This window comes from Castor canadensis, chromosome 1 (genome assembly GCF_047511655.1).
Source record: "Castor canadensis chromosome 1, mCasCan1.hap1v2, whole genome shotgun sequence".
NCBI lineage: Eukaryota > Metazoa > Chordata > Mammalia > Rodentia > Castoridae > Castor > Castor canadensis.
The window spans coordinates 42,186,927-42,209,870 of NC_133386.1; the positions used below are offsets into that span (position 1 = coordinate 42,186,927).

General features: G+C 34.4%; 1 protein-coding gene and 1 non-coding gene across 7 annotated transcripts in view; one reads left to right on the plus strand and one right to left on the minus strand.

The window, feature by feature from the left end:
• Window positions 1-22,122, plus strand: part of Tbc1d32 (TBC1 domain family member 32) — a 239,191-nt gene extending 217,069 nt beyond the window's left edge. For all 6 annotated transcript variants that reach the window (XM_074075464.1, XM_074075472.1, XM_074075457.1 and 3 more), the window contains 3 exons: window positions 4,915-5,055; window positions 10,619-10,807; window positions 21,147-22,122. In XM_074075464.1, the coding sequence (XP_073931565.1) occupies window positions 4,915-5,055; window positions 10,619-10,807; window positions 21,147-21,266 (450 nt within the window). In that variant the 3' untranslated portion in view covers window positions 21,267-22,122. The remainder of the gene's footprint in view (window positions 1-4,914; window positions 5,056-10,618; window positions 10,808-21,146) is intronic.
• LOC141416758 (small nucleolar RNA SNORD127) lies at window positions 12,879-12,962 on the minus strand. Its single transcript, XR_012441352.1, has one exon. It is a non-coding gene; the product is annotated as a small nucleolar RNA SNORD127 (small nucleolar RNA).
• Window positions 22,123-22,944: the final 822 nt, after the last annotated feature.

The window sequence follows — 22,944 nt, forward strand, 5'->3', positions numbered from 1 at the left end:
ACATAATAGGAGTATTCTAATTTTCACATGAAACTGAAAACAGGACTCCAACAGTGTAGATTTTATTCAGGTTACCATTTGACAGCATCATTAAATGTAGAGTACACATCTGTGACACAGTATTAGACTCAGTATTTTCAGAATCAACTCTTGATGGAAAGCTTTTTGACACCTTTCTGTTGGCATAGCTTTACTATCAGTGAAGACTCAGGCAATGTCTTCTATAGCATCATTTTTTATTTTCAGTTATATCAAGTTGAATATTTCATTACCAGTAGTACATTTTATTGCTTTTTTATAGAATAAAATTCTAAATTTCCTTTTCTGGAATCTTATTAAGAGCTGTTAGGTAAGTATTGTTACAGATATCTGTACAGTCACCACTCCACAGTATAAAAGTTTTGATTTAATAGGCATTTGGATTGTTTTCTCGATGCCACTTGGTAGTGCATTCAGTAATAATCTCAATATAGTATTTAACAAGTGGCAGCTTTTCTACTTCATTTGCTGCATTGTCTCAAATATTGTGTCAATGGTTTCTGTGCAGATTGATACTATGAGCAAACCTGCAGTGGTTTGCTCATTTAATGGAACAAACTGTCCCGCCTTCTTAAACTCAAGCTCAAGCCCAACCTCAAAAAGTCAGTCCGTGCCCCGATCCTACTTTTCCCAACCTCAGAAGTCAGCCCGAGCCCTGATCCCACCTCTCCCAACCTTATTATTCTGTTCTTTTTTCTTTTTTCCCATGGTATACAACTCCTGCTGTATTACCTACTTTAGTTGTTTATGTGTCTTACCTGTACACGTAATTGTAAGTTGTATGAGGACAGTTTTATGTTTTCTTCACTGGTATATCCCACATTGTGGCCCATAGTAATCATGCTACAAATATTAAGTGTGTCAATTAATATTATTGTAAATAGGAACAGGTAATGAAGAGTAAGCTTTTATTACTTTAGAACATGTGTTTACAAGATATTAGACCCCCTGCTTTCTGAAGAGTGATTTAGGCCTTGGGCAGAGCACTTGGTAGAGCACTCGCATAGCAAATAAGGAACCTGAGGTTAAACTCCAGTACTGCTTCCCCCCAAAAAGAATGTTTTAAACAAATTACATCAAAAAAGTTTTCAAAAATCAGTCTATGCTAAGCAAAACAGGAAGTAAAGAAATTTGTTAATGAAAACAATTTGAAGCTCTCAAAATTTTATAAAGTATCACTATATTAATCGTGAGATAACAATAGTTTGAGACATAATGGTAGAAGGGGGAGTATTTAGGAAGAGGAAGGAGACCAATGGGAGGGAGAAATGGGGACATGAGAAGGTAACGAAGGAGTGAATATGATCAAAGTATGTTAGATACATGTATGAAAATGTAATAACAAAATCCATTATTTTGTACAATTAAAAATTCATCTGGGCACTGGTGGCTCACACCTGTAATCCTAGCTACTTGGAAGGCTGAGATTGGGAGGATCGTAGTTTGAGGTCAGCCCAGGCATATAGCTCACAGGTCCCCAAAATAACCAGAACAAAATGAACTGGAGGTGAGCTCCAGTAGTAGAGTGCCTACTTTCCAGTGTGAAGCCTAGAGTTCAAATCCCAACCCCCCCACAACACACACACCCATGATCCCTTTAAATCATCTAGAACCAAAGAACAATTTAATGAATTGGCTTGTGTTCAATTATTAGTTGTTTTTAAGAAAACCTTTTTTTGTTGTTTTTTGGTGGTAATAGGTTGTGAACTCAGGGCCTCATGCTTGCTAGGCAGGTGCTCTACTACTTGAGCCACTCCACCAGCAAGAAAAAAAAGTTTAAAATAATAAAATAATCTCTCTTTATGAAATTGTATCATGAATCAATTTGAATAAATTATTAACATTGAAGTCATTAATAAAATGATTTGCATGTACTAATTCCAAAGCTCAAATAATTGTTATAATAAAAGTAATAATCATACATGTTTTCTCCATTAGTAAAAATATATGAAAAGGAAAACAAATTAATTGAAATAAAAGCTAAAGTATTTTATATACATATACAAACAAAATTCCATTGATGTGAAAACAGACTACAGTGATATTCAAATGAACTAACCCAGTCTGACATGAAGGTACTAGAACAGGTATGAGGTAGGCTCTCCACCACCGAGTCCTATTGTTCCTCCCAGAAGAATTACATAAGTCAGAAAGTATGAGTTAAAAATTCTGATGGAATTTACATACTTTTAGATTTAAATTTCACAACAATTAGCATGTCATGGCATACTGTAACTCATTTGCTGGACATCTGCAAAAGTGAGTCATGTAAGCAGTCACTTAGGAATGAGGAGTGTTGAAACTCATTTTTTGTTTTGTTTTCTCTTTCTAAAACTCATTTTCATATAAATAATTTTAAGGCTTATTTATAGTTGAAGATTGTATTTTCCTTCCTTTTTCCTTAGAGAAAGATTTATAGAATTAGAGGGTCAAAGTTTTAAAAACTCCAATTTTCTATTTACTCCTCTACATGATACATGAATTAACTTCAGCATTACTGATGAAACATGACTTAAATGCCCATTCAGTCCCAGAGGTAGAGGATTGGAACTGAAAGGATTGGATCAGTTTAAATTGGATTGGAGGGTTTCACATCTTGCCCATAGTATGTTCCTATTTAATTTCCATAGCAAGATAGAAGTAGATTTTTCTTAGTATCTGGAATAAAGTGACTTCATTGGAATTACACATACTGGAAAAAAAGTACTATATTTCATACTGAAACATGTATCTTTCATTTTTTCTTTTTTAAATTGCATCTTTCATTTTTAATCATTAGAATCAAATGCTCTAAAGAGTACTATTTATTAAGTCCTTTCTTCATGTTATGTAATTTCCTTGTATGTCCTAAACCAGTGTGTTTTCACTGATCATGCTTTTTGCAATTTTATCTATTTTATACATTAGACTATGTTACTTGCATGATGTACAAATGCTGTTAGCCTATATGTTCTGTGCTTAAGCCCATATTCTGAATAATAAAGTTGCTATTCTCTCAGGGATTCATGATAAAGCAAAATACACAAAACACTAAAGGTATAATTAATAATTTGTAATTTCATGATCCACAAGACCTTTGTTATATTCATGGGAGGCAGCTATCATTACTGATCTGATTTTATAAATAATACTTTATGTAAATTAAGAATTATGGAACGGTAGCTGATAGTCAAACTAATAAAACTTCTATTGTAAATGAGTTTACCTTCATAACAATGTGTAGTCATTAGTATCTTGTCATTTAGTAAATACCGAATGCTGCTAACTCTATACAAGGAGATGTATAACATCTATGTTAGGAGATGTGTTGGTTACCAAAATGTGTGACTTGATTTCTTCTTCTCACAGTATAATTTATAAGAGTAGAGGAACACTTACCTTATTTTGGGGACTCCATTACATGGCTTATTTTCTTTGACAGTGTAATTAATGTCTATTGTGTTTACCTCTTAATGGACTGACTCCAGAAGTATTTCTAATGTAGCATAGAAAAAGACACTGTGTAAGAATCATTTCCTGTGCATCTAATTCTTATATTATTATGTGTTTAGTTCAAAAATTATTATTCAAGTTCACATGGAAAATTTAGATGTTTAAGATGATTTTTGCTTTTATTTACATTTATTAGATTCATTCATCATACAAATGGTCACTAGTGAAATATGTTCTTTTAGGAGAGGTAAATCAATTCTCACTTGGTTAATATTATATTTACTCAATAAAAACTTTATTTTTATCTTAGACGTCTATGTGAAGTTGACTATATGATGTTCATTTAATGTGCTATCTATATCTTCATCAATATATAGAATTAACATGCTTTGTCCATGTGTGGTATCTCCTTGAGAACATGCCATAAAATGTACAGTATTTCTGTACTATATTTATTCCTAAAAATCTATATTTCTGCAATGTGAAATAATAAACCATCATTTATAATGATGAATGACAAAACAGAATAAGCACTAATAAATTGACATGGTGATTTTAGGAACTCTGTTATATAACTCTAACCTAAATCCTACAAGCACCATAACAATAAAGTTAGAAAGAAAACCTCCATATTTTGAACCTTAAGTAAGTCATGAATTCCATTTATTTTAATTTAAAAGTACTAATTTTATTTTATTAAAATGTTTTAAAGTAAGAGTTATCCAGTAAAGGTGAGAAAATAGTATGCCTTTCTTACAAGTCTCTTAATTACCTAAACTCTTCATATATAGCTTATCACCTTTTTGATATAGTTGCTGTTCAGTTTTTCTTGGCTCAAAATTTTATCTTCAAGTTTGCTTAAACAGTTATTCTTTGCTAAAAACAACTATTGTGGGTAGATGATGAATTTATAAAAATGAAAATAAAACATTGGTATTAGAGATAAACTGGAAAAATAGCCAACTTAAGACATGGCTGACAAATCCAACTTTCTAAACATATATGTGCATATACATTTGTGTACTTGTGTAATCTATAAACATACACATACATATGAAAATTTTGTGCAAAAAACCTGAGAACTTTGGGAATGCATTATGCATATTGCCCCAGGTATAGAGGTCAGTTTATTAAATCTCATATGTTTACTTTTTCATGCAACATCCTTCCTCATCATTCCACAGGCTTTGAAGTTGCCAAAATTGCAAAGTTTTAACTGTATTCCTGTATTTGGAATGGTATATAACTCTGCCTTTATTGAGATTTATTCTTTCTACAGTTTTTAACATTCTGACTTTAATTTACATAATTATAATAACTGTAATAACTTGTTATATTACCAAATACATTTTGAAGCAAGAATTCATAGTAAAATAAAAAGATTTAAACAAGCATGTTTGATTTTTTTTTATATTCATCATGTTTATGTTCTCTTTTATGCAGAGATATCTACCTGCTGATACCATAGAATCTGGTATCCATCCAGTGTATTTTTGCAGTGCTCACTATATTGAAATGTTACTGAAGGCTGAGGTGCCACTTGTGTTTTCAGCTTTTCACATGTCTGGCTTTGCACCTTCACAGGTAATCAGTAAAGAAGAAGCATTTCTAAAACTCCCAGATCTGTGTCTTTAAAGAAAATGTCATTCTTACCAAATATAGGAAATATATGTTAACAAAGAGGATATTTAAATCTCTAAACTCACTTTTTACCACCAGAAAGATTTTTATACAGGTTTTTGCTTTTTAGTGGATCCCTAACAGTCACAGGCTTTGGGTTTACTTGTACTTATCATATTGTTTCTGAGTAGTAATGCTGCCCTTTTTCTCAAGTGAATGTAAAAATGCTTTTTAATGGCTCCCTGTGTGAGCTAATCATTTTTCCTTAATAAGTACATGTTGGCAATAATGGCGCTGATAGGTTTCAGTTCTTACTGCACACTTAAGCTTCTGTTTTCCTGGGTCACGGTCCTGCCTCAAGTCTAGCTTGAATCCTCCTTCTGCCCCAACCTCCAATCAGCATGAACCATAAGATCCTAACCAGTCAGATCATGCTAGTCCCACTGAGTGGTATTTAAGCCCTTGCCCCTCCTGCTTCTCTCTCTTGGCTCTCTGCTCTCTCCCTCTCCCACTGGGCAATAAGGAATCTCTTGACCAGATCACTCCTCTCCACCTGGTCATTTTTGGGCCTACTTTTCCAACATTTGGTGCCATGACTTGGGGCGGGTTTCCCCACTAATCCTGGTGGGACCCCAATTCCAACTCACCCCACGACCACCCTGAGGACGTGACTGGCCAGGACTCATCCTCCTGATCGCCCTGCTTGCATCCAACACCGGACATTCTTTGGTGAGTCCACATATCCTTATTGGGCTCCCTTTGCGGTCTCTCCCTTCAGTATCTCTGGGGTTTAAACACCCCCCCCTTTTCGGATATCTCTGGGACTCAGACGGTAGAGGGGGGTTCCCTTCCCTCTGTTCGGCTTGGGTCTATTTTTGTCATCGGTCTCGGAGACCGCCCATCTGCAAACCCTGGTGCCAGGTGACCCACAGCCTCCGGGCCCCAGGGGCCCTACAAGCCACTTGAACGCAGTGACGACTGTTTCTCGTGCGCCTTGTACCATTCTCAAGATATTCGAGCCACAAGGGGATGCTCCGTGACTCCATATATCCTTCCAACCGGCTCCCACTATGGGGGCCACCTCCTCTTTGCCATCTGACTCCCCACTAAAATGCCTCCTCAATAATTTAGACACCTTGGGTCTGACCCCAGAGATAAAACCGAAAAAATTTACTCCTCTTTTGCACTCAAATCTGGCCCACTTATCCTTTAGACAACCAAAATCACTGGCCCCTTTTCAGATCCCAACCTTTTACGGGACATATAACTACTGTGAGCCATCGGGACGATGGGGAGAGATTCCATTATGTCCAAGCCTTTTCTTACCTCCGTCTAAATCCGGCTCTCTGACTTCAGATCCTCCCTCTGTACTTTCTGTTCCCCTGCACAGATTCTATCAGCCTGTAAACCAGTTTCTAAATCAGCCAGTTCCTCTCCAAACCTCCTCCTTCCCCATGTAAATAGATTTCTTGCACTGCTTGCCATACCTATCTCCTCCTATCTTCCTGAAAAACTCTCCCTGTCATGGAGTTAAGCAATCCACTCCTTGCCAATTCTGACCTACTTTTCCAACAGTACATATCATTGCTTTGTTGATATTGTTTGCCATTTTATTGATAATCATAAAGTATGACAGGATATAAAAACTAAACAGGTATATGTGATTAAGGAATTATTTGGATACAGATTTTACATTTCAAAGCTTATTCATTTTGATCTATTTAGGAGCAGCGCCTTTTGAAGTTATGTGTTTTTAAACAGTAAGGGATTGGTTGATTAGTGAAGGATTTATGAGAAAATCTCTAGAGTAAAAATAATAAGTGCGACAAGAGTATAAAATATTAAACATAGTTAGAAATGTATATTTGTTGTTTCTTTTAAGAGTAACTGAGATAGTGTTGTGGGAAATGGCAAGGGAAACAAAGTCACCAAGACCATTTTTACAGGAAGCTAGGAGTTTATTACTCTCGCGGACTCAGGGGAGATAATTTCTCAAAATCCCGAGCCCCAATTTGTGTCAGAAGCTGTGTTAACCACTACTGACGAGTGGATCAAGAAAATGTGGTATTTATACACAGTAGAGTTTTACTCAGCCATGAAAAAGAATAAAATCTTATCATTCGCAAGTAAATGGATGGAACTGGAGAGCATCATTCTGAGTGAGGTTAGCCAGCCTCAGAAGATCAAAACTTATATGTTCTCCCTCATACGCTGAATTTAGATCAAGGGCAAATGCAGCAATGTTGTTGGACTTGGGTTACATGACAAGGGGAGAGCACATACGGGAGGTATGGGGATAAGTAGTAAACACAAAACATGAAAGCATTTGATGTCCCCACTCCAAAGGAACTAATACAGAAACCTTAAAGTGACAGAGGCCAACATGAGAAGGGGATCAGGAACCAGTGTAAAGATCAGTTAGAGATGAATCAACTTGGGTTGTAACACATTTGTACATGAAAGCAATGCTAGGAATCTCTCTGTATACCTATCCTTAACTCAACTAGCAAAAATGCTTTGTCTTTCTTATTATGCTTATGTCTTCTCTTCAACAAAATTAGAGATAAGGGCAGAACAGGTTCTGCCAGGAACCGAGTGAAGGAAGGGGGTGAGGGGGATGGGAGGAGCGGAGGGGAGAAATACCCCAAACAATGTATGCACATGTGAATAAATGAATAAAAAAAAAAAAAAGAGGCTGGGTTAAATACCAACAAAGTTTGTCCCCCAACCCCCTACAGAATGTGGTTATAGTTATAAGGAAACACTGCAAAGCTAGCTGGAGGCTTGCAACTTTGCAGAGCTGGTAGAAAGCTGCTTGTAGACTCAGAGTGGGGAAACTAAGGTGAATATTAGACCCAGTAAATCCCAGGAAAATAACCAAGCTGGCCCCAACAATAGGAAAGAAAGCAAAACTGAATATATATTCTCTCTTTTTTAATTAAACAACAGAAAATCACATCCTAATTAAATTTTTGAGTAATTTTATCCTTTGTTTAGATACCACTTATATTTAATGATTCATCTCTTACAATTCCTTGTAATTCTTATAATCCTGCATGTCATCAATTATCATACTATGTCAGCATGACATATGTACTTGGGCTTGTATGGCTTATCCCCTGGGTATAATATAAGAACACTGGCTTTTTCTTGTTTTCTGTTACCCCACCTCCATAGAAATAGTAAACTATTTTGTATTTTATCACACAATGCTCTCTGAAAATGTAAAATTATACAAATGAATCCAGGTCTTGCCTATATGTACAGCAAAAAATTGACTATTGTAGTTTAAGAAATGTTTCTCAGTTGTAGTTCATATAAACTTTTTAACATATTCATAACATAACACTCATAACATAACATATTCATTATGTGTTGGAGAAATTCAGGATCAATGAAGTGAGTCACACAGATAGAAGGACTTCACTAAAAACCACTTTGATTCTAGCACTTTCTTTTTCCTAACTCTTTCTATGGTGAGAACAGAGTAAGAACAGAGAAATTGTTAAAAATAATGTCTTTGGCCAGGCACAGTATCTCACTATTGTAATTACAGTACTTGGGAGGTAGAAATCATGTTCCAGGCCAGCTCAGCAAAAATTGTGAGACCCTATGTGAAAAGTAACTAAAGAAAAAGGGTTGTGAGCATGGCTCAAGTGTCAGGGTACCTGCCTAGCCAGTGTGAAGCCCTGAGTTCAAACCCCAGTGCTGCCAAATAATAATAATGTCTTTGAATCATAGTACTTGATCATTTACAAATCATATTTATTTTGGCTTATTTGAGTACCTGTAATTATTTTACCCAAAGTTTTTTGACTTTAATATTCTTACGAGATTCTTTGAAGATTTTTTTTAGAAATGTAGATACTAGTTAAGAGTAGTTTACTTCAGATAAAATACAGTTTGATGCATTGTGCAAATGATTTTTTTCCTTCTAAGTTTAAATGTTATTTGAATGTTTTAGTATGTAATTAGTTCTAGACTACACAAAGAACAGAAGTTTACCATAAAAATAAAGATAATTTGTTTCACTTTCTTTATAAAGCATTTCATAAACTATTGATAATAACCCTTTTCAATAAATAGAAGAATACTAATTGGCTTTGAAAATATAATAGTCCAGTTTTAAGACTTATGAAAGGAAATTTTACCGAATTGTAGCAATATTTCATTTGTATTTACTCTTTAATCTAGCAAACTAATTTATAGAAATCTGTCTCAGATACATTGGAAAAAATTTGAAAATACATCTCTAAAAACTTCTTTTTTTATAGCCCTGATTATAGATAAAAGATAAAAACATGCATATGTCTACAAATGGGGCCTGGTTGAATAAATTGTATCTACAATGGAGTATGCTTATAAAAAGGATAGAGAAATGATAATAATATGTGTGTGTATGTATCCCTGTCCTTTCTCATGTAAGTAGTAACACACCAAACACTCTTTTCCACTTTTAAAATATCCTGCATATCACACTGCATGTCAATAGATATATTTCCCTATCAGAATTTTACAGACCAGAAGTCCAAAAGTCAAGGTGTCAAGACTGTTCTCTGTGAAGGCACTGAAGGAAGAACTGTCTAGTGCTTCTCCCAGCTTCTTGTGCTCCTGACCTTGTAGATGCACCAGTCCAATCCTCCATGTTTATGTGGTTTTCTACACATGTCTTCTTCATGTCTTGTCTCTATATTCACATTTCTTCTTATAAGGACACCAGTCATACTGGGTTAGGTCTCACCGGAATTTTAACTTGATTTCCTCTGTGAATTACCTCACGTGCTGTGACTAGGACTTTGAAATATCTTCTTTTTCGGGGTGTGGGGAGGGAGCTCAATCCACATTAATGTACCAAAATGCTAACAGTATTAATCTTTCTTTTGTTACTGTTTTTTTCTCAATTTTTCTGTATTTTCCATAGTGGGCATGTATGGCTTTTATAATTTGAACAATTGTTATTCAGAAAATAAGTTAAATGAAGAGATAAAAACCAAAAACCTTCTGCTAAAAGTTTCGTTTTCAGCTTGTTTTCTACCTTAGCTCCTGGTTTACGTGTTCTATATTTCCGTTTGGTTTAAATTGTCCTCTGATTCAGCGAGAGTCTGTTTGCATTAATGTAACATTTAGCAATCTGTCATTCTGTATAATTATACATCTGTGATTATAGGTAGGTTAGAAAAAAACTCATCTCTCTGAATTAAAGTAGTCTTACTTAGCGTTTGTGATCTGAGAGAGCAGCCTGGTGTGTGGGTAAGAGAAGGAGAGTATGCAAAAAGAAGGAATCAGCAAAGGGATGTGAGTGGTGTGAACATTTTCAGTTATTCTTGAAGCTTCACCTCAAGACCAGGAATTTTCTTACACATTAAGCAAACAGGAAACGCACGGAACTTGGACTACAATGTATAATGTGTCTATTTTGTTTTAATGCAAGGCTTTTCATTGGTTTTGTTTGATATTTGTTGCTGCTTTTTAAAAGTCAAATGCTATTTTATAAGCTTTTTAATGAACTTTTTTTTTTCCTTTTAAGATTTTCCTGCAGTGGATAACTCAGTGTTTTTGGAATTATTTAGATTGGATAGAAATATGCCATTATATTGCTACTTGTATTTTCCTTGGTCCTGATTATCAAGTGTATATTTGTATAGCTATATTCAAGCATCTACAACAAGACATCCTACAGCATACTCAGACTCAAGATCTGCAAGTTTTCCTAAAAGTAAGTATGTTTATGTCTAGGGAAAATGTTAATTAAGAGTTAATAGCTAACTTTGGGTGCTAATGTCAGATACTTTTCTAGATACTCATCCAATCCCCCAAACAACTCTGAGAGGTAGGCATTTTCTCCATTTTAAAGATGAAGAAAGTGAGGCACAAAGTTAAATAAGATGTCTAAATTATATGACTAGAGTAGAGATGGGAAATGAATGCTATGCTAAAAGATTAAAAAAATATTGCTATGTCTTAATTGGTTAATAAAAGTTCAATTTATTATGTTAGTACAGAGGTTTGGTACTTCCTAAGTACTGTAAACTAATTCCTAGTACTGTAATTTACTATATTTTCATATCTTCAAAATGTTTTTCTAATTTTCCATTTTTAGAAAATGTTTCTTGACATATTTGTTAGTATTTTTTAAACAAAATATAGTTGCTTACATAATCACAATAGTGTAACATTTGAAGTTCTGGATTTTAGAAGGTACATGATGCGTAAATACATTCCATGTGTAATTCTCAATAGAAATCCAACTATTGGCTTAAAGTTAACATCTTTTTTTTAATTTAAAATGTTCCTCTACTCCTTGTCTTCCCACCACCCCACAAATTGGTGAATAAAATGCATTCACCAAAATCACCATTTATCATTTGCCGTGTTTTCTCTAAGTAAAAAAATAGTTTCTATGTAAATTAATTGTATTTTTTGTATTAGGTACTTGCCAGAGTTATTTTCCATTTAATGACATCTTTTTTTAAATAAATGCTATGTATCCTATAAGACTGCTGTTTATCATTTAAGATTGCCAGAATAGCAAGCATTTTCACTTCATAAATATTGAATTCAAAAGGTCTTAAACTCTACACATCATTAGAATTATAATTTCAGAAACATTCTTAGTGAAAATGTATGCCAAGACATTGGTTGTACATGGACAAGGAAAACTAAGCTAGAAAAAGAAAAGAATGATCTGTAAAAGGTGGTTTTAAACAAATGAGGATTATGCTAAAGTCTGGGTTCATTTTTAATAGGGACATTTTCATCAGCTAGAGTGATCAGTTGTAGGAATTTCTGAGTATGAGACTTTATTCTGTATCCCATCTTAATATCCCCCAACCCATAATTCTATAACCTCTTATCCTAGTGTAGTTTCTTATGTAGTTTTTATTACTATTGAAACTATATGTCTCTATCCATCTTCCCCAGTTACTATTTTAGCTCTATAAGAATTGTGACTTAGTCTGCCTAATTTTCTGAGATACTCTTAGTGCCTTGAGGACAGTACTTTTTTCAATGAATGTTGCTTGGTAGAAGAAACAAACAGACAGATAACATAGATATAATAGGAAAGATGAGCGAACTTAGTTCTACCTACATTGAATAACAAATATTATTAATGCTTACCACTTCTTTTCCTTCTCACCAGAAGGCTATTTTTACACGTGTCATCTTTAAGTCTGACTAATGTTGGTGACTACTGCAATTTCATCTTTCTCTTGAGTACTGCCAGGAAAAATATGGTAACAAGGTTTACAAGTGGTTACCACTTTAAATGTGCTTCAAGCTGGGTGCTGGTGGCTCACGCCTGTAATCCTAGCTTCTCAGGAGGCAGAAAACAGAAGGATTGCAGTTCGAAGCCAGCCCGGGTAAATAGTTTACGAGACCCTATTTCGAAAAACCCTTCACAAAAATAGGGCTGGAGGAGTGGCACAAGGTGTAGGCCCTGAGTTCAAGCCCAGTACCACAAAGGAAAAAAAATGTGCTTCAAACTCCATTTTGTCCTGGGCATGGTGTTATCAGTTTAAATTAAAGGATTTTAAATGGGGGTGAGTGGACGGGGCAGTTATCTTTATCATCTAATTCCTATTTAGATTACTAAAATTTGAATTGAGTCAGTTTTAGTCTAGAAGAACATATTGGCAAGCAATTAATCTTAGTGTGTGTCCTAGAACTTTCAAATTCTGTTTTGCTGTGAGGAAAAATGTCTTTGTGGTTGGAACTATTACTTCACTTTAATTTTGTTGTTGTTTTCTTTTCAGTGTCTCAAAGTCCCTGTTCACTTTTTTTTAATGGCAACATCAGTTTAGAGGGACTGTTGTCTTCATTTAGAATCCAGATGCATTACATACAGGCCAAATCTGTCATCACAGTTGTACTCCCCTGTTCACTTTTGATGAGCATTTTTCTTGTAAGATAAGTGCTGGTGTGGTTTATTTAAATGTGTATTTGTATACTCTTTACTCCATTAAGCCCTTTATTAACAAGATGTTTATATAATATGTGAATATGTGTACACAGTTTTCACTTATTCACATATTAACCAAGAATGAAATACTGAGAAATGAAGTAATTTTATTCTTTACCTGAAATACTCCTCAAGTCAGGAATAGACACATGATTTAAAAATTATTCGCTTGTAGTTATAGGAATTAAACCTTGGAAATTATATTTACACTTTCTGATTCAAATCTCAGATACTGAAAGGGACAAATTTCAGTATAATTTTCCAGACAAGTATACACTATGGCTATAATAATATTTCTTACATAGATTATTTCATCATATTATTCCATGGTTCTATGTATTTGATAATGAGTGCTTTTAGGAAGGGAGAAGATGAAATAACAGAGGATATTAACTTTTTATTGTGTATATTTGTGATCTTTCATCTTTGTGGAATGAACCCATACTTCTTTTATAATGAATATTTTTAAAAAAGAGATATTGATTCATTGCATAAAAGTAAGAGGGACAGCATTTGACTGTTGTAAATTTATGAGTTCAAATAATCAGGCCCAATGGAGTCAGCTTTTAAAATATTGAAAAACTACAAATGTATTATGCTTTTAGTTATTTTCTATTATCCTGAGAAACTACAGATAATTAAATGGTTCTGTAATGTTGAAAAATGTAAAATTCTTTTCCTGATTTAAGTTTCACATATTTACAGAAAGTATGAAAGTGTCATGATAAAAACATGGCTTTAGGAGTTAAAATCTGTAAGAAGTATGTTATATGAAGAAAATACTGGCTCATTTGTGTTCATTTTGATTTAAGATCTAAGAATTCAAATCAGTTAGCTGACATTCTAGACTCTTTGCCTCCATTTCTAATAACCCACAAAAAAAGTTCTTCATGATTCTAAATTGATATATTAGAAGGATAAGCTGGAATTCCTTAGATCAGAAGGTGGTGAACATTAGTAAGAGCCAGGGTTTACTACAGACAGGGTGGGGTGGGAAGTCCTCTTCTCTTTAAATCACTAAGCTATTAGATGAATGCTGTAGCTGTGAGTTGATATGAACATGATATTGTCTTTTTTTCATAATATTCTTCTAGATGCAACAAAAATGTAGGTTTAATCGTAGAACAGGTGAGTACATTATCCCCACACTGTAGTGATGAATAAATCAGCACTGTGCTGGAGACAACCCCCAAAGGCATGCTGAAGAGCTCAGTCCATGGATTTGGAGCCTCAAACTTACTTTTCTTTTTGAGTGCCAGTGATTCCAAACTTATCTGTGACATCTGATGGTCCTGAAAAATCTGTAGGCATCATAATTCCAGAGAGAAAAATATCCCAACAAAATAAATACTGAAAAATTTCTCAGCTAGCTAGAAATTTAAACTTTCTTTTTCTTTCTCTTTTTAAATTTTTGATTTTTTTACATTCATCCATAGCAGACATGTACATGCATAAATAGGTTCAGTAGAAGTTTACTTTAATAGTAGTTCATGTGGAGAAGTCTGTTTAATAGACTGGCTGTATTGCCTTCCTCTCTCATATGCTAATAGGCTGGCAGTGATGTTAGTGTTTGTAAATTCATCCTGGGGACAAACTTCACTGAAATGCCAGGCTAGGAAAATACTGCCTTCCAGTGAAAGCAAGACTGTGAAGGCTCAAATACTTAATTAAAATGCCTTCACTAAATCCTGAATATTATGGAAAAATTAATTTATAATTATGAAAAAATCAGATTAATTTCAACCCAATCAGTAAATTGTCAAGAGGGATTTTTGTTGTTGTTGTTTTGGTGCTGTTGCAGCTGTTATTACCAGAAGATGTTGACAGGGTGAAAAATGGAAATTAGACTGAGAAAAACTGATTGAATACTAAGCTTTTTAGAAGACAAAAGTGCCCCAAAAGGTACCCACAAAAGTGGTAACCAAAAAATTGTTAGAAGACAAAAGTGTACATAGTAGGTAAAATAATTTTGGCTGCTATGATGGCTCAAGTGGTTACCAGAGTTCAAACCCCAGTCTACCCCCCAAAAATAAGTAATGCATCAGAGGGAAATAAAACATGTCCAGCATAGTGTCAACTGTGCTTTGAATATATGTATTCCACATTTCCCTTTATCACTTAAGTCTACCCAAATTCAAATTCTGGCTTTGTCTCTCACTTTGTAAGCTTGGGTTTATTGTTTAACCTCTTCATACTTAAATTTCCTTATCTGTATAATTGGAGATAAAATAATACCTATTCCAAAGGGTTGTGAAGGAATTAGATATCTGGAAAATATCTCTACAATATTATGTGGAACATAGCAAGTGCTTCAGAAAAAGTTGACAATTACTGAGTTTCAATATCCCAGTCCCACCCATTTTTTTTGTTCTTGCTTCTTTGTTAAGAAAAAGATGTGTAGAGAACACAGTAAATCAGTAAACAGGATTTTCCTTTACCAGTCCATAGTTAGCCTTCAGTATACTTTTTCTCCCAGCTTTTGCCTAGCCATTGGAACATCTTTGTATGCGACATCACAGTAATACTCAGCATGAGCCTAACCATCACACCTTGTCTGAAACATTCTTTTATGTCATATTCTTTCAGGACCTGGTCCCTTGCAAACTCAGCCAAGACTGAATCATTTCTTTAAGTATCACACATATCCAAGGACCTTCAGTTGGGCTTAAATCTTCAAGAACCACATACTCTATCCTGAATCTGTATGAACCTAACATTCTAACCAGAACCACACGTTTCCTAAACTGCCCTGATCCTGAGGATCAGTTCAAGTGCTTCTTGATAATTTAGACTCTTCTTCAGACCCAAACTAGGTCAAAGTTTACCTGGCAAAGTCATGAGTTCTTAGAGTGTAGTATAAAATCTCACAGTTTGAAATCTTTAGAATACATTGTAGTGTTAATTTTGGAACTCATTAACAAAGCAGAATCCATAATGCCAACACCAGATACTCAAATTTTAAGGATATTGAATCCCAGAATCTCTCATTTTACTAAGCAGCCCTAGAGTAACACATCGGAATAAACAATGCTTGCACGTCCTTTGTGTTTCCAGCACTTTAGCCAGAAGTGATAGTAGGTCAGTCACAACATGCACAACAGTCACCCTACCAAATTGTGAAAGCAGACTTACTCTCAGAAAACCACCTTCTTGCAGATGTTTCTTACGAGATTAGACATTAATGCAAAGACTTTGTTTAGTAATCCTTGTGAATAATATGTTCTATACTTTTCTTTTTTTTTTTTTGGTAGTGTTTAGTATTGAATTTAGGGCCTTGTGCTTGCTAGGCAGGCGCTCTACAGCTTGAGCCACATCACCAGCAAGTTCTGCACATGTTGTAGTAAGTCAACTCTGTACCATTTTAATCGACTGAAAGTTGATTTTTTTCCTCCAAAATTTATTTAATAAAGAACCATTATACTAAAAATTCATCTGCAGAATCATTAATAATTAAATATTTGGAAATGAATATATCAGAACATATCTAAACTTAGTCCTGAAATCATAAAAACCAAGGAAGGCATGTAAATCCCCTTTCTGGGCCTGATAATCTACTTTCCACTGTAAAAGACCCTGTGTTCAAATTAAATTTCAAGCTTACAAGACTGACAGTCACTTCAAAAATTTCTTTTGCATATTAGTTTATAGAGTGTTTATGAAACTCCAGCTGATACAAAGAGATTTTAGAAGTACAGGTGTATCTTGCTTTCCATAGTGGGCACATTCCTGAGAATTTGTAAGGAAAGGTAGCAATATTCTCAGTATCTTAAATGATTAGTTTCCTTATATTCTTGGTGAGGATTGAGGAGCCCAAATTGAAGTCAATAGTCCCTTGATGGATCATCCATGCTTAACATGTCTGCAGTCTGATCAGGAATAGGGACCCCAGCTATTTCAGAGTTAATTTAAAAGTATGTTCTCATTATTGTGATCACCATTGATTCCTTGAAAGGTTATTGGATGCCAAGCACTGGGCAAAGGACCTTATTCACTCTTTGACTTAACTATTTATTGTGTAACAGCTCTATCCCAGGCATGGCTCTAATCAAAAGATGGGATTTCCCTGCCCACATTGTCTTTACATTCTACTGAGAGAAATAGTGAATAAATTTATAAAATTTTAGATATTTGAGGTCTTATTTAAAGAAATCCAACATGATGAGGGAGTCAGAAATGCTATTTAGACAGACACCAATGAAGCCCACTTGAGTGGACAAGAAGCAACCTGAAGGATGCAAAGGAAAAAGCCTTACAAAGATTTCTGGGCAAAAGTCTTCCTAAATGTGGAGATAGGAAAGTTTAAAGCTCAGAGATGAGAATGAACTGAGCTCCCTTAGAGAGAGTTAAGATGATCTCTGTGGCCAGAACAAGGTGAGAGAATAAGAATGATAAAAGATGAGACAGAGACCAGATCATAGAAGTCTTTGTAGCCTATGATAAGGAGTTCAGATTTTAGAACATTTAACCCACAGAGCATCCCATGCTATTATGGTCCACATTGGCACATGAAAAATTGGGACTTAAGAGTATCAGTAATTTGCCTAGGTGTATACATCTAGTAACTTAACCTAGGAGGGTTTGAAACCCCCTGCTGTTTTTTTTTTTTTTTTTTTGGTCTGAATCCAAATACTTTGCTCCTTCTACTATGTCAAATTGTCCTTTATTGACTAATCTGTTTTCTTTAAAATCCTAAAATCAGTTAATTTTAGGCAGATTCCATTAATTGCAAAAATAGTAGATAACATTTGAAACTGAATTAACATGCACAAAGAAGAGAGCAAAGTTATGTATATACCATATTATATAATGTTGAGAACACACAACATTGTAGTTTAGAATAGTAATTTTTAGTGCTTTTTGAACATTTAAGCCCTGAAATTAGTTATGAAAGCAAATCATTGAACATACATTGGATGAATAGTAATAAGTTACAAAAAGAAAATACAATATGTTCAAAATGAATTTCCTAACTCAAATTTAAACCACTTTGGCCTATTAAAAAATCTTTTCTCAAACAAATACTGCACTGTTGGCATAAAACAGGATGGCAATATAACCTTATGTCATTCATGTGTTTGCCTATTTATAGAATAGGGGTATTCATATTTACAAAGAGTCCAATATATTAGGTCTATAAATGAAATTATAATGAAGTGACATTGATGAAATAATGTTATAACTTAAAGGATAAGCTGGCCATATAACTGGTCATAACTGTATGTAAAGTTATCCACTAAAAAGGCCATTAGAGAACATTTAAGATAAGATGAAAATATTCTACTTTGAAGACTGAAAGTGAGATTAGGTATTTTAAATTTTTATTAGGAGCTAAAATGCCTACAAGTTTTAAATAATTACCTATATTATTAAAAAATTCCTTTAAAATGCATATTTAAATTTTTCTCTTATGAAATGAGATCTTTAATGGCCTTATTTGCTTTCTTATGGGTATCTTTTCAATTTAGTTGTCAGGATACTTTCTTTTAACTTTAAAATTAGTATCTAAAATGGGAGCTAGGTTTTGAAACAATACATTCTAAGAAAGAAATATATTTAACCCAAGTAACAGCTGTGGCTTCCCTAGGTAGTTTTATGTTTAAATTAAAAAGTAGAACAACAATTAAAAGTTGTTAAATAGATCTTGCTTATTTTTTTTGCCTAGGAAAGTATTATTAGGGCTGTTGTTCAAGTGCTGTCATCTACTATGTAATTCACATTTAATGAATACTAAGTTTTTATTTTATTTGAAAATTGTGAACACATACTGAAACAATTCTGGCATTGTATCTTTATTCTCTTAGAATAATACATTTCTGTAATTCCTTTCCAATTTAGGTATGCTTTTAGTGAAGAGGTGGTCAGAAGCAAATCACATATAATTTGAAGAAAAGAAATAAATTCATAAAAGTTCCATGATTACAATAACTGTTTAAAATTAATTCTTCCCAGGCGTGGTGGTACATTTCTATAATCCCAGCTACTGGGGAGGCTGAGATAGAAGGGTCAGGAGTTTGAGACCAGCCCAGGCCAAGTTAGCGAGAACCTATCTCAGGAACACAATACAAAAACAAAAGGTTGAGGGTGTGACTCAGGTCAAGTGGCAGAGCATTATGCAAGGCCTGAGACTCAATCCCCATAAATAAATAACCAAAATACTATTAAATAAATACATAAATGGTGATTTATTGGGCTGTAAGATTAGTCTTATCCTACATCTCCCCAAAGAATAAATGAAGTTTTTTTCCTGTTTTGTTTTGTTTTTTTGTCAGTATAGTATTTTGAAGTCAGAGTCTAGCACTTGCTAATCAAGCACTCTACCACTTGAGCCATGCCTCCAGTCCTTTTTTTTTTTTTTGCTTTAGTTATTTTTTAAATTGGGACTTGCACTTTTTGCCTGGTGCCAGTCTTAGACTACCCTCCTCCTAACTATGCCTCCCACATAGCTGAGATTACAGGTATGCCCCCATGATGTCTGGCTTGTATGTTGCGATAGGATCTTGCTAGCTTTTTGCCCAGGCTGGCATTGAATTACCATCCCCTCAAACACCACATCCTTAATAGCTGGGATTATAGGCATGAGTCACTGTGTCCAGCTAAAGTATTTTTAATAGAAATTCATAGAGACCCAGTATGCTACCATTCATCAGCCAAACATCTTCCCTCTTTTTTTTTTTCTTTTTTAAAATTTTGGTCTTTGTTGAGATAAGGTCTTACTATATAGCTCTGGATGACCTTGAACCTTTGATCCTCCTGCCTCAGATTCATGAATGCTAGGATTACAGACATGCTCCATCACAGCCAGCTGAATATCTTCCCTTTGATTCAGTTGCTCATACATAAAACTGACCACATGCTATATGCCTTAGCTGTTAGCATTTTAGGACTGGTCCTTATCCCATTCATCTAGTGTCTTAATTGCATCACCAAAAATCTTACTACAATAATAGAGTGAGTGTAAAAGAAGTGGAGATGGATAAAATAATATTTGTTACTCTAAAGTTAAAAGTGGAGTTCATATATTTCTGTGGGCGGGAATAAGCCTTGGCCTTCATGGCACAATGTTGTATATAAACATCGTTTAGTCTCTTCCGTTTTCATCAGCCTTGTAGATCAGTTATAATCTGTTAGAAGGTCCTTTTCCTCAAATTACGTAGATTTTAAGTGATCATGGCAAAATAAGAACAAAGTTCTCCCAGGTTCTTTCAAACTGTGGATTATTACTCATAAGTGACTAATGACTGAGAATTATGTGTTTTCTTAGCTACACGTATTAATGTGCCACCTCAGTAAACTGATTGCCTCTAGCACAGTATCTGGTAGATGAAGTGTGTTGCCTTTTAATCTTTTGGTTGGTATTGTTTTTCTGCTAGTAATAGTTACCTTTAAACTATAAACTCTGGAACAGTGTAAATTGTCCAAAATTTTTATAACCTCAAAAACTCCTGACATAATTACATCGAATCAAGGATAACTATTGTGCAGGTGTTCTTTTAAACCTGCAAGGTAAGTACTACTATTAGGTAGTATTTGGAGGTACTAAAAGGAATAGTCAGATTTCCCCCAAAGACTCTAAAATGCTAAGTGAATATTCCTGCTGTTTATTCCTAAGTGTCTCATTTGGGACACTAACCATTAAATTCCAAATTAATATTGAAAGGCATGGTGCCAGCATTATGAACCACAGACTGGAGCTTTTATGAACAATAGTTGTAGATCAGAGAAGATCTGAGTATCATAGCATACTTTGCTTGTTAAAGTTCAAGGTCTTCACTAGTTACAAATGTGAACAACTGAAACTATTGTATGTAAGATGTTAGGAAGAGTTCATAATCTAAGCATGTGTTTTGCTTTTTTATTGTTAGCTGTAATGCATTTTTGTTTTTGAAAACAGGCAACCATGTTTCATGGAGCCATGGTTCATTCCTGACACGTATATATTCACAGCCCACTAAATAAAAAGCAATTATACATTTTCTAGCAACATAAAGTGCCCCCCCACACAACTGAGAGCTAGAATTAAATGGTTCATCTGCTATTTAAAAGTTATTTACTTGGAACTCTGGGTTAATGAAGTTCCTTTTATACTTTTTGGCAGGAAGAAGCGCTGCATGGGTTCCGAGTGAGAGATTATTTTGAATACATGGAAATTTTGGAGCAAAACTACCGACCGGTGCTGCTGAGAGACATGAGGAACATCAGGATGCAGAGCACATAGGTCATGAAAGGCGTGTCAGTGTCACATCTTGTTCATTTGTAGAGGAAACAAGGGGACTTGATTATTTTCAGTCTGCATCTGTCTAAATGTGCTGTGTGACATGTATTGTAAATCAATACTGAGAGGTTTTGAAAATAATAAGAGATTCAAGTTAGTATTAGTACAATTTGTAACATAAAGTGAATTGGGTTTTATAAGTTCATTGTTTTGTAAGGTTTTAGATTGAGATATAAGTTACTTACGTTCTTACTTTTGCTTAAGAGTTAGTCCCAACCAACATCTTCTTTACCAGATGATTAAGATATTTTTCTAATAAGTTTGGGAAGAAGAAGCAATATTTTAAATAATTGAGCGGGCAGAAAGAGTCCATAGAGATAGGGAAGTGAAACAATTGTTTTCTCCATTTTTTATGTCTCTGCATGTAAAGGAAAGCAACAATATCACAGTTGCTTATTTTACATGTGAAAGAACAAACATTTATCATGACAAGTGGCAAAGAGCACTGCTGTCCTCAGACATAATTGTTTTTTAAGAGATACTTCTGATACCTGTATCAGTTTGAAATGTAGTCTTTACATGGTTCATTTAAAAGATAGATTGGTTATTTCATACTGATGAACATTCTACAGTTATTTGTTGTGCATTCCCTTAATGATAGATTTGATTTGTTCTGAACTTGAAAACATTAGGGGAATAGATTTCTAAATTATTTTAAATGACTAGCACTATGTTTTATTTAAATAGAAATCTCTGCCAGTAAGATTAATACACTATGTAAGATCTATTTTCTCATCAGGCTGTCATATTTGCTGTATGAAAGATAATAACCAAATAAATTATTAATTTTTGTCATCAACTCATTTCAGGCTTTTTTATGTCATAGAGATCATTGTATATTCTTTGCTCATTTTAAATATGTCAACCATTGAAACAATTTTTAAAGTAACACTGCATTTTTCCTTTTCCACCAAAAGTGTCTCATCTACAAACTTATTCTTCCTTTTAACATGTGAAACAGCTGGTTCTATACAGTTTAATTTTGTGATATTTAGGCTTTTGCAATATTAGTTTTCCAATATCAGGTTTTATACTGTAAATGCCAACAATAGGTTTTTAGTAGTTGTCTCCCTAAAGGGCATTGTAAAGTCGAGAAAAACTAATTAAGCAAGTTTTTTTTTTTTTGACATAGCGCACATTTTAGCTCCAGCTGATAAGGAGTTGAGTCCTAGATAACCCAAAACACCAATCTTTGTCTTCTTTCCAACTTAATTTTGGAAAGCACTTCCATTAGGCCTGTCATACATGTTTATGTTTCTATTTCTTCCCATTCTGTTCCAGAGTTAGTACTGTTGGTCCTAAGAAAGTGGAAGCTTACTTGCTTCCATGTATATCATTTGGTGGTGGTGGTGGTACTGTAGTTTGAACTTTAGGTCTTGCACTTGCCTCTGCCACAAGAGAAGGTCTTGCTTTTTACCCAGGGAGGCCTTGAACCATGATCCTCCTACTATGCCTCTCATGTAGCTGGGATTGCAGGTATATACCACCATGCCTTGCTGTTTTGATTTCGTTTTAAAACCTGTTACACAATAATTGAAAATAGAAGTGGAGAAGAAGGAACTGTAATTTCATATCATAGGTGATTTTGATTGAAAACTGTGGTAAGATCTAGATTATAATA